Source organism: Daphnia pulex, chromosome 10 (genome assembly GCF_021134715.1).
Source record: "Daphnia pulex isolate KAP4 chromosome 10, ASM2113471v1".
In the NCBI taxonomy this organism is placed as follows: Eukaryota; Metazoa; Arthropoda; class Branchiopoda; order Diplostraca; family Daphniidae; genus Daphnia; species Daphnia pulex.
Genome location: NC_060026.1, coordinates 6,988,682 through 7,006,996, shown reverse-complemented (window position 1 = coordinate 7,006,996; position 18,315 = coordinate 6,988,682). Strand labels below are relative to the sequence as shown.

The 18,315-nt window shown below is 42.2% G+C and overlaps 1 protein-coding gene across 11 annotated transcripts in view; it reads left to right on the top strand.

The window, feature by feature from the left end:
• LOC124206178 (forkhead box protein P1-like) overlaps positions 1–12,217 on the top strand; it is a 51,490-nt gene extending 39,273 nt beyond the window's left edge. For 3 of the 11 annotated variants that reach the window (XM_046603871.1, XM_046603870.1, XM_046603868.1), the window contains exons 3-13: positions 4,304–4,672; positions 4,747–5,062; positions 5,134–5,632; positions 5,699–6,192; positions 6,370–6,438; positions 6,775–6,819; positions 7,010–7,086; positions 7,173–7,274; positions 8,967–9,334; positions 10,433–10,508; positions 10,587–12,217. In XM_046603871.1, coding sequence (XP_046459827.1) covers positions 4,304–4,672; positions 4,747–5,062; positions 5,134–5,632; positions 5,699–6,192; positions 6,370–6,438; positions 6,775–6,819; positions 7,010–7,086; positions 7,173–7,274; positions 8,967–9,334; positions 10,433–10,508; positions 10,587–11,183 — 3,012 coding nt within the window. In that variant the 3' untranslated portion in view covers positions 11,184–12,217. Of the gene's footprint in view, positions 1–4,303; positions 4,673–4,746; positions 5,063–5,133; positions 5,633–5,698; positions 6,193–6,369; positions 6,439–6,774; positions 6,820–7,009; positions 7,087–7,172; positions 7,275–7,503; positions 7,629–8,966; positions 9,335–10,432; positions 10,509–10,586 lie in introns of all 11 variants that reach the window. The other 8 variants (XM_046603876.1, XM_046603869.1, XM_046603873.1 and 5 more) reach the window with 8 other exon arrangements.
• Positions 12,218–18,315: the final 6,098 nt, after the last annotated feature.

The window sequence follows — 18,315 nt, the reverse complement described above, 5'->3', positions numbered from 1 at the left end:
ACAGTATTCTTTCGATATATAAATAGATAGACTGCTCTCTCTTCCTCTTATTATTTCCCAATCGTTTAGTCTTTCCCCCTTTTATTTTTGAGGTTATTTTCATATTACAGTCTATAGATTGCATATTATATAGTATACAGCGGTTGATGTTGTAGTAGTAGGAACGGGCGCTAGACCGAGTTCCGATATGGCCGGCAGTGGGCGGGAACAGCCAAAAGGGAGTCTATTATATATAGTATAGGATGCTGGATGCTGGGCCGGTGTTTCTTCTTTGCGGTCAATATGGTCGTCGCCTATATCTTTTTTTTTTCTTCTCCGCTTTTTCGTTTGTCCTGAAAATGCCGCCCGCCGGAGCTTGTCAATATTTATTGGCTTGACGGGTGATCTTTCTCTTTTCTTCTGTTTAGATGTATTTTTTTTTTGTCCCTTTTATCCATTTCTTTTCTTCGGACAACAATGGCAGCCCAGCAGTTAATCGATCCAATTTCGAGCGCGGTCCGGTGCAATATCTTTTCTTTGATGTCTCATCGATACCTACCCAGACGTCGTATAGACATTAATCGATTTTTCAGTGTCGTCTAGGTGATTAAACATCCGCTAAGCCATCTCAAAATAAAGGAAGACTATAGCGAACATTTGAAAATCTCTGCAGTATGCGCCAGTCCCTATGCACAGTTGAAATCAACGGAGGGGATTTGAGAGGTTAGCGCGGGATTATATGCGGGTCTTAAAAATCGTGAAGGTGTCGTCGTACGCGGGTACGGGGGTTCTATATAAGTTTGAACGTTTCTGTTGTCTGACGCCCAGCCGCTTTCAGAGGCACAACAACACACAACATAAAAAAAAATAAAACTTTTTTCCTTTATATAGACGACGGATGAAAGATAGTGCAACGAGTCAACACAGACCACTTTATCGGGACAAACGCGGGCCCCAAACATCCCGCAGTGGTAGAGTCGGGCGAGGCGGGCGAGCGGACGCTGCTGTGCTCTCTGTGCGCCCTTGCTGATATTTGCTTAGAGCAAGTCGCACGCATCAGCCCGGCGAGTATAGACAGCAACTCGTCGAAGACAAAATATAGTCGCGCATACACACACACAGCCTCTCTATATATATAAGACAATAGGAGAAATATATACGACCAAGGGTTTGGAGAGAGAATATATAAGCTGGGGAAGTTGAGGCCGCCCGGCTTCTCTTTGCGATGACAACGACCCATGAACAACAACATTCTACTCGCCGGTGTATGCCTCTTTTTTCTCTTTCTCTCTCCCCATATCAAACAAAACTCTTATTTCTTTATCCTTCCAGTCCTAACCGGAGGTAAATATCACAAGAGAAAAGAAGAGCAGGAGAGCCCATAGCCCAGATAAATCACAACATCGAGAGATTCTCTTTCTTTCTTGATATATAATCCGGGGCTCTGGCGTTTGGTTTGCTGGGGTCCCCGCGCGTTGTTGATTCTGCCATTATTCCGAAAGAGAGTCCTGCTAAGGCCAGGGAAATCATGCGCTTCTCTTGTGTGTGTGTGTGTTTCTATGTGTATCCGCTCTGGCCGCTCATATTTGTCGTCTCTCTCTCTCCACCACCTCCGCATACCCATACAATTTTTTCTGTGTGTGTATATTTTCGGTTATTCAAATTCACTCGGCATATATGTGTAGACACACACACAAATACAAATACAAAAGGAGGAGGCCTGCCTCCAGTCGATGCGAACGTGCTGTCCGGCCGAACGGCGAAGGCCTCTGATTCTGTTTGTTTATGACGAGAGTCGGGGTATTTATACTAGTTTGCTGCATCGCCAGTTCACACAATACCTTCGGAAAAATGTATATAAGCCCATACGCCTGTATACCCCCCCGTGTAGATATATATACTCTCAAATCTTATCTATATATTCGTCTGTTTATCTGGTTCTCTTCTTCCACTACTGGAACACTATCTTGGACACGAATTTAGCTTTATTCTTTCTTTATTTTTGATTCAATCATTTGAATTGTGAGGTGGAAAATTGAATCCTGTAGGATGTATACAGACCTTTATACATTCAGTAAATACTATCTCTTCAGAGTGGATGTATCCTCTCTTATACGAATAAATCAAAATTTCCCAGAGCTGGACGAGTAAACAAATAAAAAAGCTGCATACGTTTTGTGTGGACACGAACATTTGTTTTTTTTTCACGCCCGCTGCAAATCAAGATCAACAAATCTATCTTCTTTATTCTCCTTTCGCCTATATGGGTTGTGCAAGCGCTTTCACTGGGCCGAAAAAAACCTTCAATGAGTTTGTGCCACTTTCTATGGCGACAAAAGTTACAATGACATCTAAAGGCCTTCCATAAGTTTAACCGATCCAATGTTGTAGCAAATACTCGTCGCCGCACCTCAAATGGATGTCAATTACCAGCCTCGGCATTGTCCGTCAAGTTGTTTGCCCCCGCACCGATGGAAAAGAAATTTCAAAATCATCGCCAAGAGAATGACAAACCCCAAGCAAAACGGGTCTTTTATATATAAATATAACGCTGAACGATCCTCCCGAGCGTAACTCTCTCATCCGTTTGCTATTATCGAACGAAATTCCTTTTTTGACTGACTCGTTGTTTTAAAAAAGAAAAGAAAAAAGGAAGACAATAGTTCGTCCATTGTCTAATATTATATAGAAAAGCGCGTGAAACAATCGCGATGTGTTGGCAGAAAAAACATTGTGAAGCGTCTTCTCTCCTTTCGAGCCGCGGAGCGATAGGGGCTGATGTGTTTTGCTGCTTGTATTATTTTTTTTCCTTTTGTTGTTATTCACCCTATATTTCATTTGTCAGCAAGGAGACAATAATCACAAGTACCATCCTCCTCCATACTTCTCGCCCGCCGCCCACCGAACAAAACAAAATAATAAAATAAAATAAAAACAAAAACCCACACCGGGAGAAAAATCTTGTTGTGACGGATCTGTCGAGGGCTCCCAAATGGAGAAAAGATGCATTGTGTCAACGTCATTGAACGATGGCGAGAGAGAGAGAGACGCTCTCGGTCAAGTGTGTCTCCCGAGTTGACGAGAGGTTTTGTTCGACGGTTTTCACGCGCCAGCACACGGACACAGCAACGTGCCGTCTCGTTGTTTATATCGAGTTCATCACACACAGCACACAGCCAGCCCGGAAAATATACAAATTCTATAAAGACAATCGACGTCGTCGTCGTCGTCGTCGTTCCTTGGTCGTCGCGCACGTTTCAAGTGGGCGACGACATACCGCAAGTGTACATTATAGGTTGTCTTGATTTAGAGCTCTCGGCGGGCCCTCACGGCTCGTTACTCGAGTGGTCGCTCATATAATCACGCTGATGGAACAGGAGCGTGAATGAATACATATATCAACGAGTTGTGCTGCAGAAATGTCGACAACATATTTCAGATGTATCGATCACCTTGCAATCGATGACGTCTTGAATTTCAATTCTACTTTTGATGGCTATACATTTGCCGCTGTAATTTTAACATTTGATATAATGATGATTCCCCGTTATATTCTGTGCACAAACGGGTCTGCTTGATGTTCGTGCTGCTTTTTTTTTTTGAAAGTTGCATTCAATTCTTGTATAGCCGAGACGGGACTTGGTAAGGTCAGACGATGAGATAGGGGAGGTCGTTAATAAACTGCGGAGCAATCAGCAGTCTCACCCTGGCTCCTTCTGGCAAAGTCTCGGCGGCCGGAAGGAGGCCTGCTTCTCATTCTGAAGGCAAAACTTTGTGAAACTCGATTGAAAACCGAACCCTTTGCCCGGATGGGTCTCGTCGTCGTCGGGGGCCGGCAAGTGTTTCAGACGTCGGCTTTTCATTCGACTGGAAGAATTGCTAATTCAAACAGTCGGAAAACGGCCCAACTTGGCTTCTGTGTAAAGCCTACACACACACACACATACGCAAACGAGGCCGAGTATAGTCACCAACCTTTTGTGCTATATCAATGAACTGGATAAATTTAGATTCTAAGTGCGGCATCAAGTTGATCGAATCCGTAAAATGCTGGAAATAAGTAGCCGAAGTCAAAACTATTTCTTCTTTTTTTGTTACCAATTTATATCTTAAAATAGACTTTGCAATTATTAGGACTATAAAGGTCATAGGAAGTGAGAATAAAGCAAAAGTCAATGGCGTTAAATATGAGTTTCGCATAATTAGCTGATCCCAATTGTCTATTAAATGCTAAATGTTCTCTCTTTGTTAAGCATTATTAGCATTCGCTAACTTTGTACAACTGAATTTAAATGCTCATTTCCGTTTTCGTCTATCCGTTTAGGCTATTTCAAAAGGATCGCTTTCACCCGTAACGAAGTTGGACGGCAGTTCTCCCATTCGCGAACCGGAAAACTTGCCGATTCTCAGCACCGGCGGAAGTAGTAGTACAGGTTGCAGCAGCGGCAGCGACAGTAGCGACAGCAGCAAAAGTAGCAGCCCGCCCGTGATCCACTGGGAACCGGCCTCTTTGCTTTCGTCTCTTCACAGTAAGAAAAGCGATCAGCCGATTTCGTCGGAAGCCGATCCAGCTGATCCTTTGGCAGCGGCGGCAGCAGCGATCCGAGCTCACCCGTTGCTCATGACACCGCAAGGTCTCGCACTCCAGCAACACGTCCAGCAGTTGCTGCGTGACCAGCTGATTCATCCTCAGGTATTTAGTATTAAATGCAACAAAAGTTATCGACCGCGTCAGTGGACTAAATGTTTGTGTATTTCTCACCCAAGTTACAGAGTATGTTGCTGTACCAGAAGCAACAGCAAGAAAAACTGGCGGACCTCGGTCGTAAACAGTTGGAGACGCTGCTGACTCAACTGCAGGAGCAGCTCCAGCTCAACTTGTTCCAGCAAACTCAGCTGATGCAACAGAGGAGCGGAGCGGGCGTCAGCGCCGCCGAACGGAGGAAGAACAACGAACTGGCCCAGACGTTAGCTGGACAACAGCAGCAGATCATACATCAGATCCAGTTGACTCATCAGCACTTTGTGCTCGGATCCGTTCAACAGCAACAGAATTTACTCACATCTCCACCCACTTCAACTGGTTAGCGTCACATTATCACATGTCGTTGATATCGTGAAAGACTTTGAAATTTGAATTTTGAATTTTTTAAGGCGAAGAAACTACGGCAGAAATGGCCAGCAGCAAACCGACTTCCGTCTGGAATAACAAAGACTCTTCGACGCCATTACCCGGCGGATTGAATGTCAACGTTTCGGCATCCGGCCTGCCCACGGTTCAAGTCACCGCCTGTGACTCGCCGGCTTCCATCAGTCCCATTCGATCCTCTGCCGATTCCGGTAAAATCGCTACCAGCAACGGCCACCTGAACAACAGCGGCGTCTACTCGTCACCTCACTCGCACTACCAGCAGACGACTTCCGGTTCGGGTGACATGAACGACAATTTGATCGATCACCATCACGGCGTCGGTGGTGTCTTCAACCCTTCCGGATCGAACGGCGTCAAGAACGGCGACCAGCAGCGGATCTCCTCCTCGTCGTCGACTCCTCTGTCGAATTCTTCCTCATCATCTCATCCGCTATTCCTTTTTGGAGTGTGTCGCTGGCCCGGATGCGAATCCCCTTGCGACGACGTCTCCACCTTTATAGAGTAATTCAAATTTGAATTGATTATTCGTTTCAATCCGATGTTTATGATGTTCATTTATTTTTCAAGGCATTTGAATCGTGAGCACGTGCTGGATGATCGCTCAACGGCTCAAACCCGCGTTCAGATGCAGGTGGTGGCTCAGCTGGAGCTCCAGCTGCAGAAGGAACGCGATCGACTTCAATCCATGATGGATCACCTCAACCGAGCCCGTCAACAGCAGCAGCAGCAGCAGCAACAACAACAACAATCAACCCTTCCGGCTAAGCAGTCACCCGTGAAGAGCAACGGCTCCGCCATGCGCGGCCCACAGCTTCCAGTCAACTCGTCCGGTGACTCGATGAACGCGCTCCAACATCACAGGATGTCCCCGTCGCTGGCCGCCCTGGTATCGGCCACGATGCGCGGAGTGATGAATCCGGTGACAGCCTCTTCCCACCATCACCTGTTGCTCCATCCGCCGACTCCTTCGACCCAACATCACGGGTCCATGAGCCAGCAAAGTCAGTCCCAGTCCCAGCGCCGAAGGCTGTCGGAGAAACCCAATTTAGGGTCCAATTCCGGTAAGTTGTCCGTCGTCGACGTGCGCCGTGCCATCGTCATGATTTTACTCATATACTTTTTGTACGTCTTCTATACATGATTGGCAAAAATAATGTCCGTGTCCTGTCCTCGTTCGCGTCTCTATTGGTCCGCATCGGCTGAATGTCTGTGTTTGCTTATCGCTGTGTCCTGTACAGGCGCCGTCGAAGATATCCGCTTACGCAAACGGAGCGTCACTGAACGCTCGGCAATGGATATTTCCGAAGGTACCATCACTCGCTGTCTATATTCTGAACTCTTTTCTGTTATAGTTGACAGATTTGATGTTGCTTTTAACTTTTCTCTATAATTCACACACACATTTGCTACGCTAAGACTATATTAGCCTATTTAATCTGTTTCAACCATTTATACTGACAACTATTTAATTAACACCTTGTTTTTTTTTCTCTCTCTTTGATATTTTGATTCGATCCTGCCGCTCCTGCTGTTTCGTCTTCTTTCTGTCTTTTCAATTTTCGGTGGCCGGTCTCTTTCCCTAATACTCCGGCTGTCTTTCACTCTTTGGTGTTGAATTCTTCACGGTGCTTGACAACATAAAGGACTGCCTTATCTGCTTGACAGAACTGGTCTGGATGTTCATCAAGGTATATATTGATATAACTTGTGTTTCGAGGGTTTTACGGGATCGGTTTTAGATCTTCAGTTATTTCTTCATTCTTTTAATCTTTCAGTTTCCTATACTAACATACTTTACGTAGACCAATGTTTGTGCTCCAATTTATCACAAGCCTTTAATATAAACTGTTATGATTTTGATTCTTATTAAATGAACAGAATTGCAACGCAATCGGGAGTGGTACCGGACCACGGATACCCGTCCACCATTTACTTACGCCTCTCTCATCCGTCAGGTTAGTATTCTTTTAAAATATTATTGTAAATGAATGGCTAGAAACAATGTTCCATTTTGAAAATAATGAATGATCTTTGTATATAGGCCATTATTGAGTCCCCAGAAAGACAGCTGACGCTCAACGAGATTTACACCTGGTTCCAGAACACGTTTTGCTACTTTCGTCACAACGCCGCAACTTGGAAGGTACGTCAATTTTTGGTTACTTTTGTTTTCCATTTGATTTTCTAGAATTTATATGGTCATCCTTGGGATCGCTTGTTACAAAATTGTTAAAACGGGTGGGTCATGAGCTAATTTATATTGGATGGGTATAGTTTATATTATTAAAGTTAAATAGAATAAGAGGTGTATAGGAGTGCCCCAAAACGAAAGAAAAAGAACCCTGAACTAGCCCGTACAAACCCTATAATAGAACGCAGTGCGTCACAATCTGTCGCTGCACAAGTGTTTCATGCGAGTGGAGAACGTCAAAGGAGCCGTCTGGACCGTCGACGAGGTGGAGTTCCACAAGCGCCGACCTCAAAGGTCCACTTCGGGGTACGACCATACAAACCTAATATAATCTCTCTTAGTCTCTCTCACTCTTGACTTCTTTCGAGACCCTCTTTCCTCTCCTTTCCAATAAAAATCAAACGGTTGACTATCTACATATGGTCTCTACGATTTCAATTATATTGACGGTTTTCCGTTTGGATTCTCCCATTTTCTATATATTTGCGGGCTTTCTCTATTTTTTCATTTCCAGTTACCACCTAAAACACATTGCACATTTTCGCCTATTACTTCACACAATCACTTGAATGTTTCATTGTTTTTCATAACAATTTTATTGGCTATCAGACTGTTATTCTCTTTCGCTCTTACTTATTTGTTAAACATTTTTTTTCTAATAACTCACCAGTCACCACATTGCGTAGCTATATATGTACACCTTAAGCTCTATATTTCCGGCCGTGTTGTTTTTAAATTCCTCGGTCGTATATGCTTCGTTAAGCTTGTCATGTCCCTGACCGGCACTTGCCTGATATCAACATCTGCATAACCGCACAGAGTCTGAGTATGCCAACTGGATCCATTTCATTCTTGGTCACGTTTTAACGGACTGTTCACAAAGCGCTCGGAAATAAGTGAATCAAAGCTCTACTAACTAAGATATGTTTAATATTTTCTTTACGGGGAGATATTCTCGCAAATGACATTTAGAATCGGTGGTTTTTAATAGCGATGGAAAAGGCGATTGTAACGAATGGCTTACGGCCAAAATGAATTTCTATGGATGTCTGGTTCTTTTGTCGGGACATAACATTCAGAGCAACTGGGCATATGTGACCGAGTGTGTTCTGCAAACGTGTACAAAATAACATAGAGCGCGCGTGTACATGAATGTCACAGTCGATTGGGCCAAGTCGCCCATTATTTCGGATATATTACAATCGGAATGGAGTTGCTGCTCCTCTCAGATGGATTTGTATTTGCTCTTTGCTGCTTTATTGCCTTATTGTCTTCCTCCAACTGGACGGTTGTCAGTTGGTCGGATGCCCAGTGGTCGATGACTATAAGTTCATGGAAAAAAAAGGAAAAGGACAACACCACTCCATTTCGTTTCCCTGTTGCTTCCGGAATTTCATCTTGTCGTTACAGCATCGATTCTTCACGGCTGTAAAGATGATTTGATTACATAAGAGTTACTTTTTTAAAATCGATTTACATTTACCGTTACAGTCAGAAATAATTAGGGGAAATTTTGTTACAATTGGTCATTATAGCGGTACCAAAGGACAGGCACTCAGATAAAATATCATTTTATAACGGGTCAAACAATCAACGAACAATTTGTCGAGGTACCGTTCTGTTTTGTCTCTTTTCGGAACGAAGAACGCCATCCGCACCAATCTCTCGCTGCATAAATGCTTCGTTCGATACGAAGACGACTTTGGTTCATACTGGATGGTCGACGATGCCGAATTCGTCCGACGTCGACACTTGGCGCGCGGCCGGCCGCGCAAATTTGAAATCCCTGCAGCAGCAGCTGCTGCGGCCGCCGCCGCCGTCCAGCACCACCAACTTCAGCTTAATCTAAATCGTCCAACTTCCCCGCATTCTCTGCAACCACCAGCGTCGTCGTCAACCATCCGAGATCACAGCACTGACGGAGCCGAATCTGCACGACCCCTGATCTTAACTGACGGCAAGAATGTGGCCATCCGCTCTCCTTGCGCTCATCGCGACAAAATCGCGACCCAGTAAGCGAAGTGTTCAAACAGAAACAAACAAAAAAAAAAACAAACAAACCCTCCAGTCGTCAATTGTAGCACCATCCATCGTCAATGCACCACTCTTCTCTGGATTCAGCGAATATGAATCTGTTGTTCAAGTTTTGCTAGATATATGATTATAGCTCGTTCTATACTTGATCGTTAGTCCAGTTGAAGATCGAATGGTCCCAAGACGATGGGTACAAAAGCTGCAAAACTGTAGTCCCCTGAGTGGGATTCATTAGTCCAAGTCCTCTTTACGACATCTATATAATAATATTAACTGGTGTCAGTGGTCAGAATTTCGTGCGCTTCTTTCGTTTGGCCAGCGTCTTGATGCATACCCGTTGTGACCAATTGTGTCGAATAGAATAGATCTTGATGTTGGTACTACTCTGAGAAGAAAAAGTGCCGATTTGGCGGTGGTGATTGTTGATTGATGTGCAAGAGCCAGTCTATACATGGTTGGCATTAGGCACGTAATAGGCGTGAATGAACGTTGTTTAGATATTTACGAAACACAATTTATAAAATAGCTAAGAATTTTTGCGTGTTTTTGGTCGTATTACGCTTCTTTTTTTAAACCAATCCGAACAGCAATATTACAATGCCACATTTTCAGTTTCCCTGCTTAAGATTCCGATTAAAATCCGCTTTGTACCGTTTGCTTGCTTTGAGTTTTTACATTCATTTTGCTATAGAGACTTCAGTTAGTATCTTGCAAAAAAAAAATAATAATAATGGGATCAAGGACCATTTCCCTGTATGGAAAAAGGTTTCTATGGCCTAGATTATTCGAATTGTTTTTTCAAGATACTATATAGCGGCCCTTTATCATTCTGATAATCTGATTTCCCGCAAAAACCTGCACTGTTCATATTTATTTACTGGCATGCTTGTCGAAACAACGTTGTTTGGTGACATTTTAGTAGTAGTCTCTTCCACCTTATCATGCTTCCATCTGGCTTGGTCTGCTTTCTGTTCTCTGTTTGGATCTTTGTCCTCTTTTTTCACCCACCGACAACTTTTTATCCCAGCCATTGCGTTCGAAAGAATCAATCGATTTTAATCGTGCCTTTTTCGCAGGGGTGTTCAATCGAAAAGTCCCAGCATGACGCCCAGTCCGACGCTTTTTGGTGAAGCTCTCAACGCCAGTTTACAGGTATATTTTGGAAATGCAAAATATTGCAATTTGTAACATGAAAGAGTTGTTATTAATTACTTAACTAATTCCTTGCAGGCTGCTTTGGCAGAGAGCAACATGAGTTTTCTACACAGAAGCCAGTCTTCTTCATCACAAAGTCCACTGGATCGTTCATCCGGCTTCCATCATCACCAACACCAGATGCACGATGGGTCGTTGGTCCTAGGAGCAAAACGTGTCAAGATGGAAGCTCCGGATGAGGAGCTTAGTAGTTGCAGCATGAAAGCGCCAGCTATACCTTCAGAAGAGTATTATTGCCGCAATCCGGCCGGTGGCAGTAGTTTAGTGGTGATCAAGCAGCAGCAGCACGAGACCAGCGCTGACGGTGGTGGCCATCATTCAAGCGGAACCGATAACGAGGATAACAACGACGCTTCCTCAACAGAAAATTACGAGCCACTGGATTTTAAAGCCTGGCGAGCCCAACGTTCGACCAGTAATAACACATCGACCGCTGCCGCATCCAACGACGAGGAAGATGAGGAAGAAGAAGACGGCTTCGCAAACACTATCCCCGGACGCGCTTCCATTACAGTCGAAGTGGGTCCGGCCTCCTCAACAAGACTAATGGACGCCAGTTCGGCAACCACCGGCACCGACTTCATGACACACACTGTCCGCAGCGCCAAATAAGAATGTTCAACAACGTTGTTGCGCTGTTTGCTCAGCGTGCAAAATAGACTGAGCAACGACTTGATAGTTGAAAGCAAAAATAACAAGTTGAGCGACAGATTGTTTCTCATCATATTCAGGGCAGACATCGAATGGGAAACTTACAAAGTTGACCATCACCTCTCGAATTTCGCTAGTCTGTCATTATATTTTTCAATTTAATCGGTACGCACCTCAGCATACAGATTGACGATCCTGTTACAGACAAGCCAAGGTTTTCTAAACTCTTCAGTATTATCATCGTGTTCACAATTTGAAAAAAAGCAAAAAAATTACTGTTCAGTGTTTTGCACTTTGCCTTTTTCTTTTTTGAAAAGTCTTCGTATTACCATTTTTAATTGATTATTCAAAATCAACCACAACTCATTTGTACTTTTGCTTATGGCGTCTTTTAGAAAATATTATTTGAGTGCCAAATTGATTTCAAGCATGAAATTAAAAATCAGGATAAAAAGAAGGTGAACGTGGTACCAAGCACTCTACTACAATATTTGTTTGCATCGGCGTTTTTATTTTTGTAAATTAACTTTTCTTTCTGGTCTGTCCAAAAGACGTCGCTGAATACGCATATTTTTTTTTTACTGTTTCTGGTTCCGTCGAATTTTTGTCTTATCTCACAACCCATAAATGTGAATCTTTTCATGAGCTGGCCCATCTGTGAATTCGTCTTGTGTCTTTTTGTATTAAACATGAATTATTGTATAAGGTTTTGGTTGCTATTTTCTTTTCTCTATGAAATTTCCTTGCTTTGTTCATTAGTTTCTTCCATAGTGATTGAATCAAGTAATTTCTAGTATTACTGCTACGCAACTGAAGAAAGACGGTACACATGATTTTTATGCATATATGAGTAGCATTTGTGTGTTTATTATGAACTTATTTTTCCGATTCTTTGCTGTTGTAGATCGGTCCTCAAGATTCGAACAAACTGCTTTCGGTTTTTGTAATTATTCCATTTTAACTAATTGATTATACAAATACACCAGTCAATAAAATGCTGAGTCATTCAAAATTCAACGATAAATACAAGGCCATCTAGCGACTAATTAAGAAACCTCGACGCGCGAGGTTCAACAACCCAGAAGCCATCTAGTGAGTAAAACGAGAAACCACAAGGCGCGTGGTTCAAAAATATTGTCACCTACCTGCGTCAGCAGGGTTTGAGTAAAAAAAAAAATCAAAAGAGATATGACCTATAAAAGTTAGGGAAATAATAATAATAAAAAATACATTTTAATACATCTAAAAATAGCCATTTCATTAAGGTTCATTTAAAATCAAAATACCTAATCAGTGTGTGCTTAAACAGCACCACTTATCTGAAGTCCGTTACTGCCGTCACGAATGTGGCTGCTGCAGTCTGAAACCAATGCTTAAATTAACCCATTGTGTTGAACTTGAATTAAGGGAATTTCATAATCTAATCCGGGTTTAGTTTTTTAAAAAGCTGCAATCTTGCTGTAAGTTAAAGTGATATTTAGTTTTTTTTTCAATGCGAGATTCAATGTGGACTTAGGGGAGACAAGAGTAGGCCGGGACACTGGGTCAAGAGGGACAGTAAGGGGAAAAATAGTAGATTTTAATAAAATTAAACTTTTTTAGTATGTTATTTAGATACATGCCTAGTAATTTGGCATGAAATTTGGTTGAGTTTTGTCAATAACTGTATCAGTTATAGTCCGGGAGCCACAATGACACAGATTTACCCCATAAGAATAACTTTTTTTAGGTTCTTAAAATGAAAGGCACCACAAAGTCAAGTAAAAAAAACTTTGTCTTGACGATGGGCGATGGGGCGTTTGGGTGGGGGAAGGGATCAACAATCGGAAAACTGATCGATTTTTGTGGAAATTTACCCCATAAGAATAAAATCTAGAAATAAGCTTAAAATTTAGAGAATATCAAATAGAATTAAGTTACATAAAATCTGACATGAAAATCTGGGGCTTTCATGTAATCAGACTGCGATTTGTAGCCCGACGGCTGATTTTTTTCACTTTGCCGTAAATGGCAACGCAGCATTCGTGGCGCAAATTCAAATTGCATCGAAAGCAAAAGAAAATTTGGTGGAAGGATTATAGTTATTGGTACTAATACATCAATACTATGACCAACTAATACTAATATATCGAAACTGTATTTGGCACAGATATTATTTGAAATGCAAGCTCTTGTAAGGAACGGTTCAACTCGGCCACTTCCGTTTGGGTGACGGATGAAAAAGTTTATGACCCTTCTTCTTCATCTATTGTGTATTTAACTATTTACCACCTGCGACCACCTGTACCTGAGTCACACACAGCCCCCAACCAAATCTAAAAAGTTCCTCGTTTATATTAAAGTGACGACCTTCTTCTTCATCTATTGTGTATTTACCACTTGCGACCACCTGTACCTGAGTCACACACAGCCCCCAACCAATTCTAAAAAAGTTCCTCGTTTATATTAAAGTGACAGGTAAAGATGCGACGATCTCAGTGGCGCCTATTAAGAGTAGTGGATTCTGTAATACTGAAGGAGGAGTTATGCCCAATGTCAAAATTCTACAAGAACCATCCGGTGTGAATTGTCAACACCTAGGACATCTAGGCGGAACCAGGAACCTTGGCATAAAGAGCTTCATTTGCCATAATTGTACACGCGAAAAAGATAAAGGAACACCGCCAATCAAAGCACTGTCCACTATCTGGACACTCCAAAAACTGAAGAAAATTAGATCTACTAGGCCAACTTTTTTCGTTGTTCTAGTCTCCCGTAGTTCCAGTAACGAACACATTCCCAATTCTCTGTATCAAACACTAAAAGAAGCAATCATAAAAATGAAAGGTAAAGAAATTTGAATTTAATAACTGTTACAACATCAAGTGTGTGTAGAAGACTGCTTGTATTCAGGCTCTGCATCTGAGGGGTCTGCCTTGACCGTACGACCTCTAGTGGTCAGATCTACAACAATAACCTAACATCACTGTCTTACTACTATAACGAAATTTTCATTTCTAGGAAAATACTTAACTATCTGAAGGTGAAAACTGGTTTGGAATACGACATCCATGTAGTACAAGAAGTTGGGATATCCGGAACCATATTGGCAAGAATTTCAGATTGCCACGTGCATTTGCACAACGGTGAAATTGAAAGCCATGTAACTGGATCGAACATGGCAAACATCTTTTTGTTTTACAGCGCATACAAAAATTCGAAGTTTGGATATATGTCAAACTCACCTGGAGATTTGAATGGCAAAATTTCAAATCATGTGAGTACCACATTTTAATTTAATCGACCCTAATCGTCTTTTTCTTCTTCTCCTCGTTAAGGATTTCCACGTTTGTCCCTTTTATTTTTCTTCTTCTTCTTTTTTGGAACGTTTCCAGTTTTAATTTTTGTTGTTCAAGAGGAGGGGAGATGGAATGGAGTGCATAAATCCGGCTTTATCAGTCCGTCTCGTGATTTCCCTCGACTTCATTAAATTTCTGGTCGAAAATGAGCAAAGTTGATTGGCCGTTCCCCCTCCCTCCAGCTCCTATTTTCCATATTTAGCTCAAGCATCAGGATCGGAGGAGGGGGAGGGGGCAGCTTGTTATCGTCATCACGTCGCACAAAAAGTCCCTCCTTCTTCTCATTCAGAGAAACTGCGCACCAATAGGATCGATCCTGATTTTTCTTCTCTTTCTTTTCCTTAAATGACCGCCAGGGGAAATGTTAAGGGTCTTTTCTCTTCTTCTTCTTCTTCATTCTCCTCTGGTGAAATTCGATTTGGGGATTGGCTCCCAATGATTTCTCTTCCTTGTTGGAAATGTCCAGTTAGTCCAGTCGGGTTGCCATGGAAACTAGTTGCCAGCACAGACTTCTCTCTCGTGTCTGTCTGATTGGCTACGCGTGAAATTGGACGTTGTTGTTGTTGTTGGAGCAGGAGCCCAGGCTGCCGCCACCACCACCGTTACAATCGATATCCATCCATCCATCCATTTACCCTTCCTCTTCTAGTCTACAGAGTGAGAGAACGTGTTCTGCTCCCCTTCTTTTTTCTTTCACGGGGGAATGGCCGGGAGAGAGAGAAAAGTTGGGAAGGATCAACAACTCGACGTTAGTCCATCCATCCATCCAGCGGCTCCCTGTGTGTTTGTGTGTTTGTGGGCGGATTTTCTTTTTCGATTTTGTTTTTTCTTCTTCTTCTTTCCGGGAGAGGGTTGTCACGTGCATTAACCAAATCTACAAAAAAAAAACAACAGGGTGTCCCGAACCTGTTGGACTCATGGCCACCATTTTTTTTTGGGGGGGGGGGGGGGGGAGGGAGGGAAATTAAAAAAAAAAAGTTTCCAAAAAATTTGATTCGAAAAGTTCAAATTTTTGGGGGTAGGTTTTTTCTTTTCTTTCCTACGGTATTTTGACGTGACATAAGAAAAAAGGGGAAGGAAGTGTCTGAATAAAATGCGTTGCATTAATAAAGATAATTGCCTTTTCGCGTAACTTTGTGTGTAAATCGAAAAAAGGGGGAAAGAAACAAACAAGAAAATGTTCGCCGGTTCAAATTTTCTTTTGAGTTTTTTGTGAGTTTTGTGAGTTTGATTCCCGTCCCGTTGTTTTTAGAGGCAAACGTGTCGCTGCATTTCAAATTTCAAAGGGGAAGGAAGAGGATGAAACGACTTATTTTTTTTAAAGAAAAAGAAGAAGAATAGAAATGATGTAACAGTTGAAGGATGTTTTCTAGTAGTCGAGTCGATGGATCGATTGATAAGAGTCGAAAAAGTCAACAATCCAATGGGCCGCGCCACTATGTCTTGTTCCAAGTCTATTCTCTTTTCTCTTTTTGATTCTCTCTCTCTGTCTTGTGTGTAGTTGGATTGCGAACAAATAACAGTATTAGCCTTTACTCCTGTCTCTTCTCTCTCTCCTTCTTAAAAAAATCCAAAATAAATTCATTATTTTATTTATTTATTTATTTATTATTAAATTTAAAAAATTCACTTTCTTATAATAAGAAAGTGCATTTATAGAATTTATTATGTCACTTCTTTATATATATTCATATATGTTAACTATTCTATGTCACTTTTTTAAAATTTAGATTCACAATTTGAAACAACTACGCGAGGGAGGAATTGATCCGAGCCGTGTTATTTTCATGGCATCCGGTGTCGAAACTGTTTACAACAACAAATTTGGAACAGGAGTCTCCCAAAATTTCACTTTGTGTATGGTGAGGAATTGATCGAAATAGGGAAACAGTATAAATCGAAGAATTCCCCACCATTTCCGAAGTCTACCGAACCAAACGTTAACGGATACGTCTACGGAATGTGTGACGGTAAGTTATGTCACATTAAACAAAAACATGGCATAATTCAAATTTAACACTAGAAGCGACTGCACGCCTGGTCCGTCATGTTGATTATCGTAAGAGTCAAGTCAACATCATCGCCCCTGGTGAGGAGATGGAAGAAAATGATGATGAGGTAGAGGAGATGGAAGATGATGATGGGGGAGAGGAGATGGAAGAATATTATGATGAGGGAGAGGAGATGGAAGAAGAGTATGATGAGGGAGAGAAAATCTAATTAAGACGGAGTCATTTTCATTCCGCCATGTCATTTCAGGTGAATCGAATTCTTCAATCTGTCCAACAGTTGCAAAAATTAAATAACCTGATTTGTGTTTAATTCTGCAGAACATCAAAACCCACTATCGAAGGTCACTCTTGCAAGAATCAGCCGAGATCCAGGCTGCCATCAAACGACTGATGGACTTTGTCTACAATTTCTGGATTGACGATGTTACACCAGAAGTATTCAGCGTGTTCGGTCTTGTAAACCGAACCAACAATCTCGTTGAGGCGTGGCATCGTTGTTTCAACAAACGTTGTAGAGGAAGTCACCTAAACTTTTGGGATTTCACCTGTAAGTTAAATTGTTTTTTTTTTAGAATAATTCTAAAAATAATGGACTATTTTTATTTATGTTTATACCTTTAAACAGACGCCCTAAAAGTGTCAGAAAATTCAAAGATGCGCGATTACTTTGCTGAAGCAATCCTTGGGGATGATAATCGAAGAAGAAAGACACCATATCAGTGACAAAGGAAACGCAACATTTCCAACAACGAGAGGGTGTACATGGAGGGGCAAAAATCAATGGACGATGTGCGCAAGTTCCTAGAGACGGCAATAATGTTTATGGAGCCTGATGTAAGTCCTATAATTTAATTAAGTACGATTGTATATTAATATTTTATACACTTACAGCTCTCTGCTTCTGTTGAAAACGAGCAGGATGACGTCCAGCCCGAAGGAGACCAACTCGATAATGGTCCAGCCCAGAATGAGGTACCGCGACGACGTCAACGCTTTTTAGCTGGCACGCCTCAGCTTTTTGAGCCTGCTGATGAGCCTGTCGCGATCCTGAAGTTCCGCGCCCAGCTGTTCGTGGTCGTCAACGTGGACGACAAATCGTCGAGCCACGTCCAGCTGCCAATGATGTAAGGGAACGAGCTGTCGCTTTGCCTGCTCTTGCCGAAGAGCCCGTTGAGGTCGATGCTGTTGCTGCCGAACCGTTGCCTATTCAACCTGCCGGCCGTACACAGCGGATTCGTCGACGACCTCGAAGCCTGGAAGAAAATGGTGATTTTGTGTTCCTCTCTGCTCGGCGAGGAAGACTGAATGCTGCTTCTGTTCGTGGCCGTGGTCGTGGCAATGGACGTTAATATCTTCAATTCAGCCCAATTTCCATTAAACATATGTATGATCAAGACTATAAATAAAATTCATTTTCCTGCTCCAGTCGTCTATTCTTCAGTCACAATTCTCTATTCAAATATAATAATGAATGAAAATCATGTGAATAAGCAAAATTAGTTCATCTTACCACCGACCTCACACTTTTGCTACATCATTACTAAAGAATTCAATCGAATAAAGCACCTTCAGCCTTATGTCTGCTTCTTCCATTGACCATCACAAGGTTGTTGTCGTATGTTGTGGACTTGTGGTGTATCATTTGAAAAATAACTGTAACGAGAGCTTAACATCACCATTCTGGGTGATGAGATGGGTGAACAGATGAAAACACTAATTCTTGAATGATTATGATGGAAGTTG